At 41.4% G+C, this 13,998-nt stretch overlaps 2 protein-coding genes across 3 annotated transcripts; both read right to left on the bottom strand.

The window, feature by feature from the left end:
- Window positions 1–6,736: 6,736 nt before the first annotated feature.
- On the bottom strand, window positions 6,737–11,115 carry si:dkey-33i11.1 (B-cell receptor CD22). The gene is made up of 13 exons (XM_028981443.1): window positions 10,959–11,115; window positions 10,815–10,868; window positions 10,276–10,632; window positions 9,943–10,200; window positions 9,586–9,855; window positions 9,104–9,373; window positions 8,531–8,800; window positions 7,758–7,839; window positions 7,618–7,666; window positions 7,391–7,477; window positions 7,200–7,312; window positions 6,911–7,018; window positions 6,737–6,832 (listed from the first exon to the last, which is right to left on the bottom strand). The coding sequence occupies exons 1-12, from the start codon at window positions 10,972–10,974 to the stop codon at window positions 6,919–6,921; spliced, it is 1,926 nt and encodes a 641-aa protein (XP_028837276.1). The 5' UTR covers window positions 10,975–11,115; the 3' UTR covers window positions 6,737–6,832; window positions 6,911–6,918.
- A 723-nt stretch (window positions 11,116–11,838) lies between these two features.
- On the bottom strand, window positions 11,839–13,463 carry tyrobp (transmembrane immune signaling adaptor TYROBP). 2 transcript variants are annotated; one of them, XM_028981554.1, is made up of 5 exons: window positions 13,327–13,463; window positions 13,049–13,069; window positions 12,806–12,958; window positions 12,571–12,638; window positions 11,839–12,068 (listed from the first exon to the last, which is right to left on the bottom strand). In XM_028981554.1, the coding sequence occupies exons 1-5, from the start codon at window positions 13,370–13,372 to the stop codon at window positions 12,012–12,014; spliced, it is 345 nt and encodes a 114-aa protein (XP_028837387.1). In that variant the 5' UTR covers window positions 13,373–13,463; the 3' UTR covers window positions 11,839–12,011. The 2 variants fall into 2 exon arrangements, with proteins under 2 accessions (XP_028837387.1, XP_028837388.1); XM_028981555.1 differs by having other exon boundaries at window positions 12,806–12,824; window positions 13,327–13,457.
- Between the last annotated feature and the right edge of the window lie 535 nt (window positions 13,464–13,998).

Genomic DNA, 13,998 nt, shown 5'->3' with positions numbered 1-13,998 from the left:
GGTTGGTTTATTTTAACAGTGACAGATAGTACATCAAAATGAAAATTGAAAAAATAACTTGCACAAGCCTGGAATGGGATACAAAACCATTAGCAAGAAGCTGGGAGAGAAGGTGACAACTGTTGCTGTAATTGTTTGAAAATGGAAGGAGCACAAAATGACCATCAATCGACCTCGGTCTGGGGCTCCACGCAAGATCTCACCTCGTGGGATTCTCAATGATTCTGAGAAAGGTGAGAAATCATCCTACAACTACACGGGAGGAGTGAGTTAATGACCTCAAAGTAGCTGGGACCACAGTCACCAAGAAAACCATTGGAAACACATTACACCGCAATGGATTAAAATCCTGCAGTGCTCGAAAGGTCCCCCTGCTCAAGAAGGCACATGGGCAGGCCCGTCTGAATTTTGCCAATGAACACCTGGATGATTCAGAGAGTGACTGGGAGAAGGTGCTGTGGTCAGATGAGACCAAAATTGAGCTCTTTGGCATTAACTCAACTCGCCATGTTTGGTGGAAGAAAAATGCTGCCTATGACCCCCAAAACACCGTCCCCACTGTCAAGCATGGAGGTGGAAACATTTTACTTTGGGGGTGTTTTTCTGCTAAGGGCACAGAACAACTTCACCGCATCAACGGGAAAATGGACGGAGCCATGTATCATAAAATCCTGAGCGACAACCTCCTTCACTCTGCCAGGAGATTGAAAATGGGTCGTGGATGTGTGTTCCAGCACGACAATGACCCAAAACATACAGCAAAGGCAACAAAAGGGTGCACAAAGTTGCACAGAGACAGCCTCGAAACCTAGTGATTTAGAGATGATCTGCAAAGAGGAGTGGACCAAAATTCCTCCTAAAATGTGTGCAAACTTGGTCATCAACTACAAGAAACATTTGACCTCTGTGCTTGCAAACAAGGGTTTTGCCACTAAGTATTAAGTCTTTTTTTTGTTAGAGGGTTCAAATACTTAAAGAACAGTCTCAATCTTTTATTTAATGTTATTTTTTTCAATTTTCCTTTTGATGTGCTATCTGTCACTGTTAAAATAAACCTACCATTAAAATGATACTGTTCTGAGACTTTTCATTTCTTTGTCATTGGACAAACTTACAAAATCAGCGAGGGGTCAAATAATCATTTCCTCCACTGTACTTAACAAAAAAGGTTAAATAACTCAAAACATGTTTTATATTCCAAAATATTTAGAATATAAAATGTATTTTATATACAAAAATAAATATATAAAATACATTTTAATTTATATTTTATATTCTTTACATTTCTACAAAATAGCCACTCTTTGCTCTGATTACTACTTTGCACACTCTTGGCATTAGAGCTTCAAGAGGTCATCACCTGAAGTGGTTTTCCAACAGTCTTGAAGGAGTTCTCAGAAGTGTTTAGCACTTGTTGGCCCCTTTGCCTTCACTCTACAGTCCAGTGATGCAGTCCATCTTGATTGGGTTCAGGTCCGGTAACTGTGGAGGCCAGGTCATCTGCTGCAGCACTCCATCACTCTCCAGTGGGGCAGTGGTGGCCTAGTGGTTAAGGAAGCGGAAGGTTGCCGGTTTGAATCCCGAGCCTTGTCATGGCTGCCCACTGCTCATTCAGGGTGATGGGTTAAATGCAGTGGACAAATTTCACTGTGTGCACCGTATGCTGTGCTGCTGTGTATCACATGTGACAATCACTTCACTTTATTATTATTATTGGTCAAATAGCCCTTACACAGCCTGGAGGTGTGTTTGGGGTCATTCTACTGTTGAAAAATAAATGATCATCCAACTAAATGCAAACCGGATGGGATGGCATGTTGCTGCAGGATGCTGTGGTAGCCATGCTGGTTCAGTGTGCCTTCAATTTTGAATAAATCGCCCAACAGTGTCAGCAGCAAAACACCCCCACACCATCACACCTCCTCCTCCATGCTTCACAGTGGGAACCAAAACAAATCTCTTCTGCTTCTTGCCTCTCCTAAGCAGTGGCTTCCTGGCAGCTATTTGACCATAAAGGCCTGATTCGCACAGTCTCCTCTTAACAGTTGTTCTAGAGATGGGTCTGCTGCTTGAACTCTGTGTGGTATTTATCTGGTCTCTGATCTGAGCCAATTTCTGTGGCTGGAGACTCAGATGAACTTTTCTTCAGAAGCAGAGGTTGCTCTTGGTCTTCCTTTCCTGGGTCGGTCCTCATGTGTGCCAGTTTTGTTGTAGCGCTTGATGGTTTTTGCGACTCCACTTGGGGACACAATTAAAGTTTTTGCAATTTTCAAGACTGACTGACCTTCATTTCTTAAAGTAATGATGGCCACTCATTTTTCTTTAGTTAGTTGATTGGTTCTTGCCATAATATGAATTTGAACAGCTGTCCAATAGCTTTCGGCTGTGTAGTAACCTGACCTCTGCACAACACAACTGATGGTCCCAACCCCATTAATAAAGCAAGAAATTCCACTAATTAACCCTGATGAGGCACAACTGTGAAGTGAAAAGCATTTCAGGTGACGACCTCTTGACGCTTATCGAGAGAATGCCAAGAGTGTGCAAAGCAGTAATCAGATATGAAGTAGAAAGAGATGTCAGTTTTGCAGATGTTTTTTTCCTGTCCAGAACATGTCCACAACTGTCACAAACATGTGACGGGGAAAGAAGGACACATACTGTATGCTCATATCAAAGAAAAAAAGGACAAGGGCCCATAAAAAGTTATAAACACAGAACATAATAATGAACATTCACACACAACCCCACATGAGGATGTCGGAGGACAGGACATGGATGGGACATGGCATGGATACATTTATACTAAGATTATTAGTATTACATTATATATATTATATTATAACAGATGCAAATAATCAAAGTAACAAGGGAATCACAAGACAAAGCAAACTCTGGTCAGGTAGACACAGGAACAGAATGCTGGGGAATATGACAATAGTTAACATAAAATAGAGAAACAGTTGTTTCCTATGAGACGTTCAACACTTACCTATGAAACTAAATGTGGTGACAATAGCTCCAGAATTAAAGTAGATGTAATAATTAAGAGGAACTATCATTTCTAAACATTTCACAATTATTGTGTGCAACACTGGCGTGGATTATATGTGATCATACATCAAAATTCATTAGTATGGTTACATTGTTCTCTCTGTGGTCCATTACAAATTTTCTTAAATATCTATGTATTTATTTCTTGTCAATTTCAGACTGTTGTAGAAGTCCAATCAGTCTCTGTTTACCACCTCATCTTCAACCTTTCTTGGAGTAAAGTATTTTAGCTCAAAAATAATATTACCAAAGGATACACGGACTTATGAACAGGGGTTTGGAGAACTGAGCTCTCTCTTGACTAATGGTAGATGTCCATTTGATTTGATTGAGCATTGATGGGACTTTACCGCTGATCATTAGGGAAAATAGAGGGCTGGTCTTGATGGGCTATCTCCAATCTTGATGCTGTACTTTGACAGGCATGTGCTGTCCAGGGTGCTGACCATTGATGCTTGAATAAAAATAGCCTGGGTTTTATGTCCTTTTGTACTAGGGACTTATGCTCCCATGTGTATTTGTGTCTTCTTCTGTTGTCTCTGTGTCTGTCTCTTTTAGACTGCCTTGGTGGTAGGAGTTGCACGCCTACTGGCTCCACCTACCGTGTGCTGGATAAGGGCGTCTGCCAAATGCCGTAAATGTAAATGTAAATGTAAATGAACACTGCAGCAAATTTCTGGAGACCTCGCAAGTGTTGTTTATGATATTTTATGAAATTCATGATATCTTGGTCAACTAACCTTTTTGACTTGATGGAAACAAGACAAGAAACAACATAAATGCTGGTCATGTATTAAAAATCTATCATGTAATATAAAATAAAAATAAAAATGAGACTAAACTACTCTAAAATGGCTCTTGATTTTCATAGACGAATACAAGTCAAGTCACTTCCTCAATATGCATTTGCATCAATAATTTTCAGGATACTAGTGGTGGGTTAGCAAATGGCTGGGAGAAAATTACAAATTGATGCACTATTTGCATGCACTTTCTTTACAGTGAAGTGGAAAAGAAAACACAAAATGTTGAAAAACATGGAACAAATCAGAGCGTCTAACATGTCTGGAGTGGATGTAGATTATTCTGGAGTCTATAAGGTAACAATAATATAATAATAAGATAACCTTTAATTATGAAATGAGTTAGACCAAAAGAAAATGTTGTTTTTGTCTGTTCTACTACGTACATCTACAATATTAACTGGGTTAACTAGAAATGCATTACTAAAATATTAGACACTAAAATACAATTTTCATTAACTAAAACTACACACAAATGTCAGGTTTTCATTGCCTGAAACTAGACTAAAATAGTCATGGATAATTCTGACTAAATATGACAAAACCTTGACTAGACAAAAATGAGTATGGACATGACTAAGACGAATAAAGACTAAAATGACAGCTTGACAGAAAGACTAGACTAAAATTAAGAATGTTACATCCCTGGGTGCTTGGCACAATGGGAGTGTGTTAATGGGGATACCTTTGCTTGTGTAATGTATGATAGTGTATGTTGTAGTATGTTAGACACACTGAGTTGTGCATGCATGAGACCTTCGGAATAATATTTCATGATGTATACTGTAGTATGTGCAGGAGTCTGATATATTATGATGTTGTATGTTGTAGTAGCATGTAATCTGTAATTTTGTTTGTGATTGTGAGGGCTCTGCTTCGTTCAGATGGCTGGCATCGGTTCAATCAAAAATGAATGGCAATATAATATGACTTTAAGTTAGTTGTGCACTCCTTTCAGCCTGGCGATCAGGTTCTGGTTTTGTTGCCTCTCGTTGACTCTGCTTTATCTGCTATATTTTATGGTCCCTATACAGCGGAGGCCAAGATCAGTGACATTATTTGCATGCCTGATCAGAAATGCAAGACTCATCTCTGTCATTTTAACATATTAAAAGCCTACTTGTGTGCTGACAGTGAAAATGTAAATGTCTCCTCCTGTTGTGGTAGTGTCAACTGTGTCTTCCTACTCCCCAGATGAAGATTGGCTTTACCAGCGTGAGGTCCCTGTTGCGGGGGCTCGCTTAGGTTTTGTGTTATTTAGGTGAGTTTTTGTCAAGTTTGCCTCATAATGACATGTAAGAGTTGATTAATGATTTTACAGATTTATTTTCTGATGTTTCCACTCATACAAACGTGCTGGGGCATGATATAGAGGTCGGCAATCATGCCCCGATTAAGCAGCATGTGTACCATGTTAATCAAATGTATTGGCCCATGTGTTTCTCCTCGTCACCGTCCACCTAGTACACATTGTCCACATTCCTTCCCCCTAGACGGGTGCGAAACAAGACAGACCCTCAAAAACAACTATAGACCACAGCTAGTGATAAGTGGTCTATAGTCTAATTTTACTGTATTTGATCTTTAGCCTGTGTGTGTTTTGATTACTTTCCCCTTTGTTTCACCTTCCCTGTAGTTGATTACTATCCACAGGCTTTAGAAGAGCACAAGAACTTTTTTTTTTATTTGTGTGGATGGCCTCTCTATGGTGCACATTTCTAATGAAAAGATGAGGCTGGAGAACAATGACATGTTCTCCACAGAGGACATCTAGAAATGAGGAGAGCACTTGTGAGGGGGGGTTAAACAGTGTTTAGGCCGTTTTCTGCGGATAACATTCCCGCGTGGACACAAGTTTTTTAGAAACCAACAACCAGTTTAGAGAAAAGCGTTCACATATGGATGTTGCCTTAATGTTTTTTGCTTGTCTGTGGTATTTGTTCCTTTTGTTGCTTGTAAACATTGATCACTGTTAATAAAAGTACTGTTTGTACATTTTGTTTTGCCGTTATGTGTGTCACTGACATGCTGATATGGTGGCATGAAGCTAGGGAAGCCAATTACCATGCTGAATACATGATTCAGAAATGTCCAACATTTGCAGCCTCCAACACAATTGACACAATGTTCTTAAAGGGGTTAAGGTCAGGGCTCTGTGGTGCCAGGTTCGTGTGTGAAATTGAACCAATAGAGCCCAACTTATCCTGGCATAGCTGCTTGAAATTGGCCCATACTCTCCATTCATGAAAAAGAGTGCTTATGCATTGTATTCAGGTAGTTTCACCAGTTTTGATCTGGCGCGGAGCGCCTGAGACTCGCTAGTGTTTGTCAGGTATATTCATTAGAAAAAACAAGAAAGAACCACTTGCTAGTTATCTGTATCCGGAGGATGGGAAATGATGCACTTCAGATCTGAATGCACATCTTTAGGTCAGAATAAATGTTGCCAATTGGAAGATATCAAGGTGGAGACTTTTTTGGCAGGTAGTGTATTCATTAGATTGTAATGGCTTTTTTGTTACTCTAATTTGACTTGACTTTTATACACTTTACAAGATATTTTTATTCTCAGATTCTTGCAAGAGAAATACTATAGTGATTCACAAAATTGAAAACCAACTACTAAACTGAAGGATGGCGAAAATTTAAAAGCTAGACAAACCTTGTAAGAATGAATGCAGTATTAACTGAATATAAGGCATATTGTATCACTATTTATAGAAATGGTATTCAAATCAGTAAGCAAGACGTTTTACTTAGTAAGTTCAATGGTAAAATCAACAGAGTAATAAAAATCTAACATCAATGACAAAATATGAAACAATATTTTAGATAACAATATTTAGTAGATCATTGTAACAAATGAATTAGATTTTAGATTTGGGTTTGGTTTATGTTTTTTAATGTACGGTAATGTTCATTTGCATCTTGAACCAGATATTGCATATTTGGTGGAGATTCTTCAGAATTCCTTTCTGGAAAAAAAACAGACACGTGATGGCATTATTCACCTAGCATGGTGTCTCCTGACAAATCATAAAGACTTCCCTTACCTTTGCCACTATTGTTGTCTGGACAGGACAGAATAAATGACACCGTGTCTGTCCTCAGACTCTTTACTTCCATCTAGTGGAACTTTCATTAGCTGCACTTGGTCCACACTGACAATATAAACACGAAAGTGAAAGTGAAGTGAGCAGTGGGCAGCCATGAAAGGCGCCCGGAGATTAAGGGTCCAATTCCTTACCCGATAGGCCACCAAATTGACAAATTGTTACAAAGAAGTCCTCCAATAGCCAGATAGCCGCAGCATCAATACGGAACAGAATGTCAAATACTCACCTTGGCATTTTACCATAATGCACTGTGATATAGTTTAACTCAGAGCTCTGAGGAGCCTCGTTCAGGGGTACAATGGATGGGTGGGAGCTCTCAGTCATCTCTTCTGGCTCCTCCTGGAAAATCATTTTTCCTGTGATGAGCTTAAATTTATTTTTGTGAGAGGCATTTGTTTTCACACATAATGAACTGACCGGTATGTCTGACATCTTGCAGCTCCTGGCTGGTATTGTTGGCTGAGTTGACTCATAGAACATTGTGTCACTCACAGATGATCTATGCTGTCAGGTTGAAACAAGGCGAATTGCTTTGCAGTTGCACTCAGCATTGCTTTGTGTATTAAACTTGTTGTAAACATGTTTATGCTTAGTTTGTAGCATTTAATAGTTTTTAATTCTATAATACAATGTTAGACGATGACCTCTTTGTCTTCTTCAGGAGTTTCTGTGTCCACTCGATGCATGTTCTTACTGCACAGAATCAAGTTTACATTTGAAAAAGTCAGCATTTCCATGTCACAGGATTTGAGATATTACGGTAATCACTACGAGCATATGTCACCTGATCATAACAGCCACTGTAAGTGTGATGAGCCCCAAAGACACTCCCACTGCAGAAGCCAGAGCAATGACCTTCAGACGCCCTGGAAATCAATAAAAGTGTGAATGCCACTAAGATGTCCTCTTTAAAACAACAACCTGGCCTGTGTGCTGCCAGAAAAAGCTGATCCTGCTCGAGATATAACTTCCAAACTGTGACAGGATGTAAACTTTGTCCTTATCTTGACCGCCTTTAAGTTGAAACAAAGCAAGAACCCACATCCTTGTGGTTAAAGTGTGGGCTGTCAGAAGCCTGAGGCACTCCAGAAAACACATCTAATGCAGACAAACGGCTATTGGTCCTGTCTTTTGTGACTAATGTTGGTCAAAGAAAATAATGGTCCTTCTTAACTTCTGATGCCTCACATTGTTGCAACACCATAAAACGTCAGGGTGACAACTGTGTCATGTCAGCACTTTCCATGAGACAGCGACCTAATCCCTGTTTCCTGACACTTTAGAGGTTATTAAAAGCTATTCATTTTAAGAAGCACAAATGAAAAAGAGAACTATGTGGACCTGACCTCATGAAAGTGAGATGTATTTCTCAATGTGTCTGAAGAAAATCTAAATATGTCATAGCAGCTAAATAAAGTCTAATCAAAGCTCAAGGGAGTTCACTGGAGTTCATTACGTTGCTCTCTGTCAGTTGAAGACCTGACTGCATGGAGAACAACCTCAGACCTGAGGCTGAGGTTGTGGATTCAGTGAAGAAACGTTTCTCTGCTCACTGACCTCGAACTCGAACAGTGAGCACGGGCGAGCTGTGGGTCCCGATTCGATTGCGGGCCTCGCAGTAGTACTGGCCGCTGGCTCCAGGGCTGACCTCAGCGATGGTGTAGCTGGAGCCCGATCGCGTTTCCAAGGTGTCAGCAGCATTGATCCGGTACCAGGTGTAGTTCTCCACTGCCGGGTTGGCCTGACTGCTGCATGTCAGGGTCAGCGACTCACCTGCCTCGATCACGTTGGAGGGACGAGCCCACGCTGAGGTGTTTTTGGGGGCATCTGCATGGTCACACAGAAACAAATAATAGTCGTGGAATAAAATAGACACTCTAATGGACATGGGGTGACAAAGCGCACAAAAATGGGGAATAGGAGCCAGAGGTAAAAGAGATTGAGGCAGCAGGGAGGGGGAGTAGGAAGGATTGATTGATCACTTTGCTCAAAGGTCCAAGGTTGATTGGAGGTTAGTTTTTTTTTTCACTCTGAGTAACCTGAACAGCGCCAAGCTAAAGGTGACTGCTCAGTAACACAAAAGATTCTGAAGGGACACAAGGAGCTCCTTCAGACGAGTAGGCCACTCACATAATACAGGCAGGACGGCCGTCAGGGACATCTGCTGTCCGATCTGGTTCCACACAGTGCAGTAATACTGTCCACTGTGGTGGGAGCGCACGCTGGGCAATGAAAGATTTTGCGAAGACCCTCTGGTCCAAGGCTGTCCGCCATTCACCTTGTACCAGCCATACTTCTCCACGGGAGGATTGGCATTGCTGCTGCATGTTAGGTTCACAGAATATCCTTCCATGATGTCCCCCGGAGGATGGATGAGAATCCTGGTGTTCTTTGGAGGGTCTGAGCAAATATAGGCAAGAAAAAGGTATCGGCAAAATGTTTATATTAATAAATATAGTTATACAAATATTTATGAGCACTGCAGCCAATTTAAATAACTAAAGAGCACACATGGAAAGAGTTACCACATGGATTTAGTGATGAAAGGCCATGCATGCAGTAATATTGATTGATTTACAGTGTTTAAAACTCTGCCTTGCTCAGACATTTACAGGTGACATTGAGGAGAACTGGTCGGGATCGGTCTACACCCAAGGGGTTCCTGGCCACGCAGAAGTACTCTCCATGGTCTGTGTAGTCCACCTTCCAGAAGTGCAGCTGAGGCTTGAAACTGTCAGGCATGCTGCCGCTCTCGCCCTCTTTGAACCAGGCAAAGCTCTCCACCGCGGGGGCAGCGTCACTGCTGCAGGTCAGGGTTGCTGAACCCCCTTCCGGTACGGAGCCCTGAGGAATGATATGGACCATGGTGTTGTGTGGGGCGGCTGTGAAAGAATGGGAGAGATATAGATGTTTGTGGCTCGTGTTATTTTGTCACGTATGGATCCATAGGCTCAAAGATGCCCACTTACAGCCAAGAGACAAGGCGACACCAGGGGACAGGACATTTTGTGGCGGCACCGGACGGCAGTTGTAGGTGCCAACATGCTGGCTTCCGAAGTTATAGATTTTTGACCATCTTTCGGCTGAACCAAGGTTGACGCCGTTCCTGTAGAGCGCAAAGGTTCTTCCTGTGGCTGCACAGCCTCGGGCTACACAGCTCAGAAACACGGTCTCTCCGGCTGCGAACATGTTCCCCGCCCGGGCTGGATGCACCTGCACCTGCAACTCTGTGACGCACGCAGTTTACAGATCTGGCGACAAAAAAACTAAACCTGGAAGATTTTTGTAGAGCAGCAACTCACCTGTGACGGAAAGGTGGATGGTGTCGGGCGAAGTCCACCTCCCCTGCTGGTTGTCCGTCTCGAACCTGAAGTGGTACTGGCCGGCGTCGCTGAGTCTTACATTGGTGATGTGGAGACTGCATCTCTTGTGGCCACCCATGTACCTAGTCCTGCCTTTATAAGACGGGCTCACCATGCTTGAGTCGGCGTGGTAGGCAAAGTCCCTTTTGTCCTCTGATGAGATGCGGAACCACATCACCCTCCTCACACTGTAGCCGGATGGATAGTCATAACGACAGGGCAGAGTCACTGTGGTGCCTGCCCATACGCAAATTTCAGTCCGGGAGAAAGTCACCACCCATTTACTCCCTGCACCACCTAAAAAGCACAAACATCACCGGTTACACTGTAGCAGATGCTCATCATTGCAATTTTTAATTGAATAAATTGTATAATCATAATAATCACACTTACACCAGTACATTATATAATTCATGCAAAATTATCAACACCAAAGGAAAAATACGTTTTCATTTCAGTAATGCCGTAGGAGGAATTACCTGGTAAAGCACTGTACACAGTCAGCAGAAACACAGCTATCCACATCTTTAAAGCTTAAGAACAATAAGAGAGGTATCAACTTGCATCTTTTCCGTAAAAAGGGATTCGATAGAATAAATATAATAAAAAGACTAATACAGTACCTGGCTGCAATGTCATTTGTTTCCCGCACACAGAGGAACACTCATGTGCTCACACGCTCCACGGCAGACAGCTGAGATGAGAGCCAGAACCATGAGACTTAAAAATTCAAAGTACTTCAGATTAAAAAGGAGAAGTGAGAAGTGCAGCACGTCCATGTCCATCACTGCATTTCTGCCTCCCACTCAGTTTGGCTGGGCAGGACTGTCTCTGCCTTTGAAACTCAACCCCCCTGCAGTGGCGCAGGGACACACAACCTCATGTTTGCCAGACCAGAGTCACAAGCTGTGGTATTAAAATGAACAGATTTCTAAACATTCCTGTTGTTCATGCAAAAGCTCATGACCAAAGGTGAAATCTTTCATTCTCATGTTGCGCACAACCACCTCGGTCTTTGTGACCAAAATGTACCGGTAAGAACTTAACTACATGCCAGATGATGCTATAAACTGAGTGCAAATCTATTCTCTACAAAAGATAGAGACAAAATGTCAACACCCTTATCTGTAGGTGGTTGGGAAATGTTCGAATCTACCTGAGACATCTTGACATTTGCTTTCATTCTTGATTTTTTAAAAATAATTTTGTTCATTCTTTCTTTCGGTAGTTTATTATTTTACTTTATTTTAGTTTATAGTATATTACTATTGCCCTGCCAATGTATTATGAGATCAGTGTTTCTGAGCTAAAACAGTATCTTCTTGTGATTTTATCAAAGGTAGCCTGCAATCATGTGAACTTTGCTAAAAGAAACACATGATTTAGTTTCCAGCTGTGAATTCCCAGGATGTCTAAAAGGTTCCAGCTTGTGACCAAGAGCTGTCAGGAGTGTGACTGTCAGAGCGGTCTTGTGCACCATCAGAGGAGTTATTCAGAGTCTAATTGCGTTTTGCAGAGCAAATTTATTTATTCTGGGTATTTAATTATATACACAAATATCAGCATACAATACAATCATGAAGTGCATGTACATTTACACATAGTCTACTACTTGCATGCAATTCTCATGTCTAATGGAAGAGCAGAAGAGGAGGAAAGATCTGCCTGGTGGAGCTTCATTTCTGATATTGTCGGAGATCGTTGTAAATGTCTGACTGCACCCCATACAGCTCCTATAACCCAGGATGGGGCAATCAGGAACACATACATTAGCAATGTAAAGTTTAAATGCATTTATGGATCTTGCTTTTTTATTTTATACAACAAAACTGAAGACACAATGCAAACTATGTAAAAAGTTGAACATCTGGGCAAAAACAGAGAGCTTTTGCTGTGATGGCAGCATTTCTCACACTTGTCTTCTCTCCACCACCAAGTAAGGCAACTGGGATGGTTTCCAACAGTCCTGAAAGCTTCTGCTGAACAATTTCTTATCATTCACTCAAGTTAATGAGTGATATGGGTGATATCATGAAGTGGGTTTTGATTGTGACAATTATGAACAAAGGTGACAGATTCATCAAACATACTTTACTTTCTCCTTCTACAAAAAAATACTAATATGTGTCTTGCATCAGATTCTTCAAATAACCTCTATCTTCACCGCAGAAGATATCCAAACTGATAGTGTACATTCACGTGAGGATAAAAAACACTTTTATTTAACAAACCCACCTGGTATGGAGACTCTGTGATTTCAGACTTCCTTGCTCGTTTCGATGCTGTGTGCATTTTTTCTTTTGCTGGTGAAAAGAGAGAAGTGACCGTTTAAACGCAGACACTTTTTTAACACACATTACACTTTCACATTATAACCAGATGTCCATCTCAAATTCCTAACCTTCACTTTTATGAGATTCGTTTAAAATATATAGCATTTTACAAGAACGAACACAATGAATTCCCATACCTGTTTCATTTGCCTTGAGCTGCAAAGCAATTCGTTTTTTTTGGCGTGTCACAATGCAGTAGACAGACAGAACAATAAGCACGGTCAGTATAACGTCACAAACAACGATGGCCACTACAACTCCCATGTCCATTGGGTAGCACTGTCTACAGTCTGTGCGGTGATGAGACAAATAACATTAAACACACACATCACTCGAAATGTACTATGTGCCAGAAAAGACCTTCCACCACGGATATCCACCTTGTTTTCCTGAGGCTGGACCTGAAAAAAAGAGAAATATTAAGAGCAGTGGTAAAAGTGGGTCATTTCCTGTGATGTTTCTGTCATTTCAGGTCTCTTTAGTGACTGTGACCACCAAAATAAACACACACACACACAGTCAATGAAGCGTGGGAAAGTCCAGTCCTCGTAGTTTACAGTTTCACATTAATGCATTGCAATTTGATAATCCCGCGCACAACTACACCCCACATCCCACTTAACCCACCACCACCCCACAAAAGAGTGCAGTCCCTTACCGAACAGTCCTGCGAGTGGAGCCACCACGCACAGTGCCCTACCCATCTGCTCTCCTGCTGCTGCCGAACGTCGTCCACAAGTGTCAAGCCACGAGTGGCCAGCATGACGGGGAAGTGAGTGTGTTCACTTGAAAAACACCCACTGAGGTGGGACCATCTCTGTTTCTCGTGTGTGACATCACAGACTTGTGGCTATTGCGTTGTCCAGCACCACGCAGGATTGGTATTACTTTATTTCAATTAGATCCCACACGTTTTTTTAAACGTTTCCAACCACTCGTGTTGGATAAAGATAAGGAAGGTCATACAACTTTTGCTTTTAAGACAAGACAACAACAAATAAAAGCTATAAAGTAAGTACACCTTTGAATGAGGGACTTGATTTAAAGAAACTCTGGATAATCATAAACTAGATGGATGATCATAACGTTTATAGAATTATATTTTCAGTACTCTAGGCTAAATTAACCTAACCTTTTCAACATATTTATCCCATGTAGTTGCACTGATATAAGTTTGTTTTAAGAAGTGTTGATGACAAGTTGCTGAATTTTTGGATATTTGTCTGCCTGGCTTCAGGAGGAACATTGTGACTGTTACAGTGAAGTGCAGCACCTGTGCAGACTGTAGAAGATCATTCTACAGGTGGAAAAAGGGTCCACCACGCCATGG

The sequence above is a fragment of the Denticeps clupeoides genome, chromosome 5, assembly GCF_900700375.1.
Source record: "Denticeps clupeoides chromosome 5, fDenClu1.1, whole genome shotgun sequence".
Lineage (NCBI taxonomy): Eukaryota > Metazoa > Chordata > Actinopteri > Clupeiformes > Denticipitidae > Denticeps > Denticeps clupeoides.
The sequence above is the reverse complement of the archived record's forward strand: the minus strand, read 5'-3'. Positions and strand labels throughout refer to the sequence as shown.

Bases quoted from the DNA above. Each gene is read 5' to 3' on its own strand.
- tyrobp (XM_028981554.1), bottom strand. From the start codon at position 13,372: ATGGGTAGGGCACTGTGCGTGGTGGCTCCACTCGCAGGACTGTTCG. The intron at 13,070-13,326 runs GTAAGGGACTGC...TCTTTTTTTCAG, and splicing joins TCCACTCGCAGGACTGTTCG to GTCCAGCCTCAGGAAAACAA. The intron at 12,959-13,048 runs GTGGATATCCGT...ATCACCGCACAG, and splicing joins TCCAGCCTCAGGAAAACAAG to ACTGTAGACAGTGCTACCCA.
- si:dkey-33i11.1 (XM_028981443.1), bottom strand. The intron at 10,633-10,814 runs GTAATTCCTCCT...TGTGCTTTTTAG, and splicing joins TGTGTACAGTGCTTTACCAG to GTGGTGCAGGGAGTAAATGG. The intron at 10,201-10,275 runs GTGAGTTGCTGC...CGTGCGTCACAG, and splicing joins CATCCACCTTTCCGTCACAG to AGTTGCAGGTGCAGGTGCAT.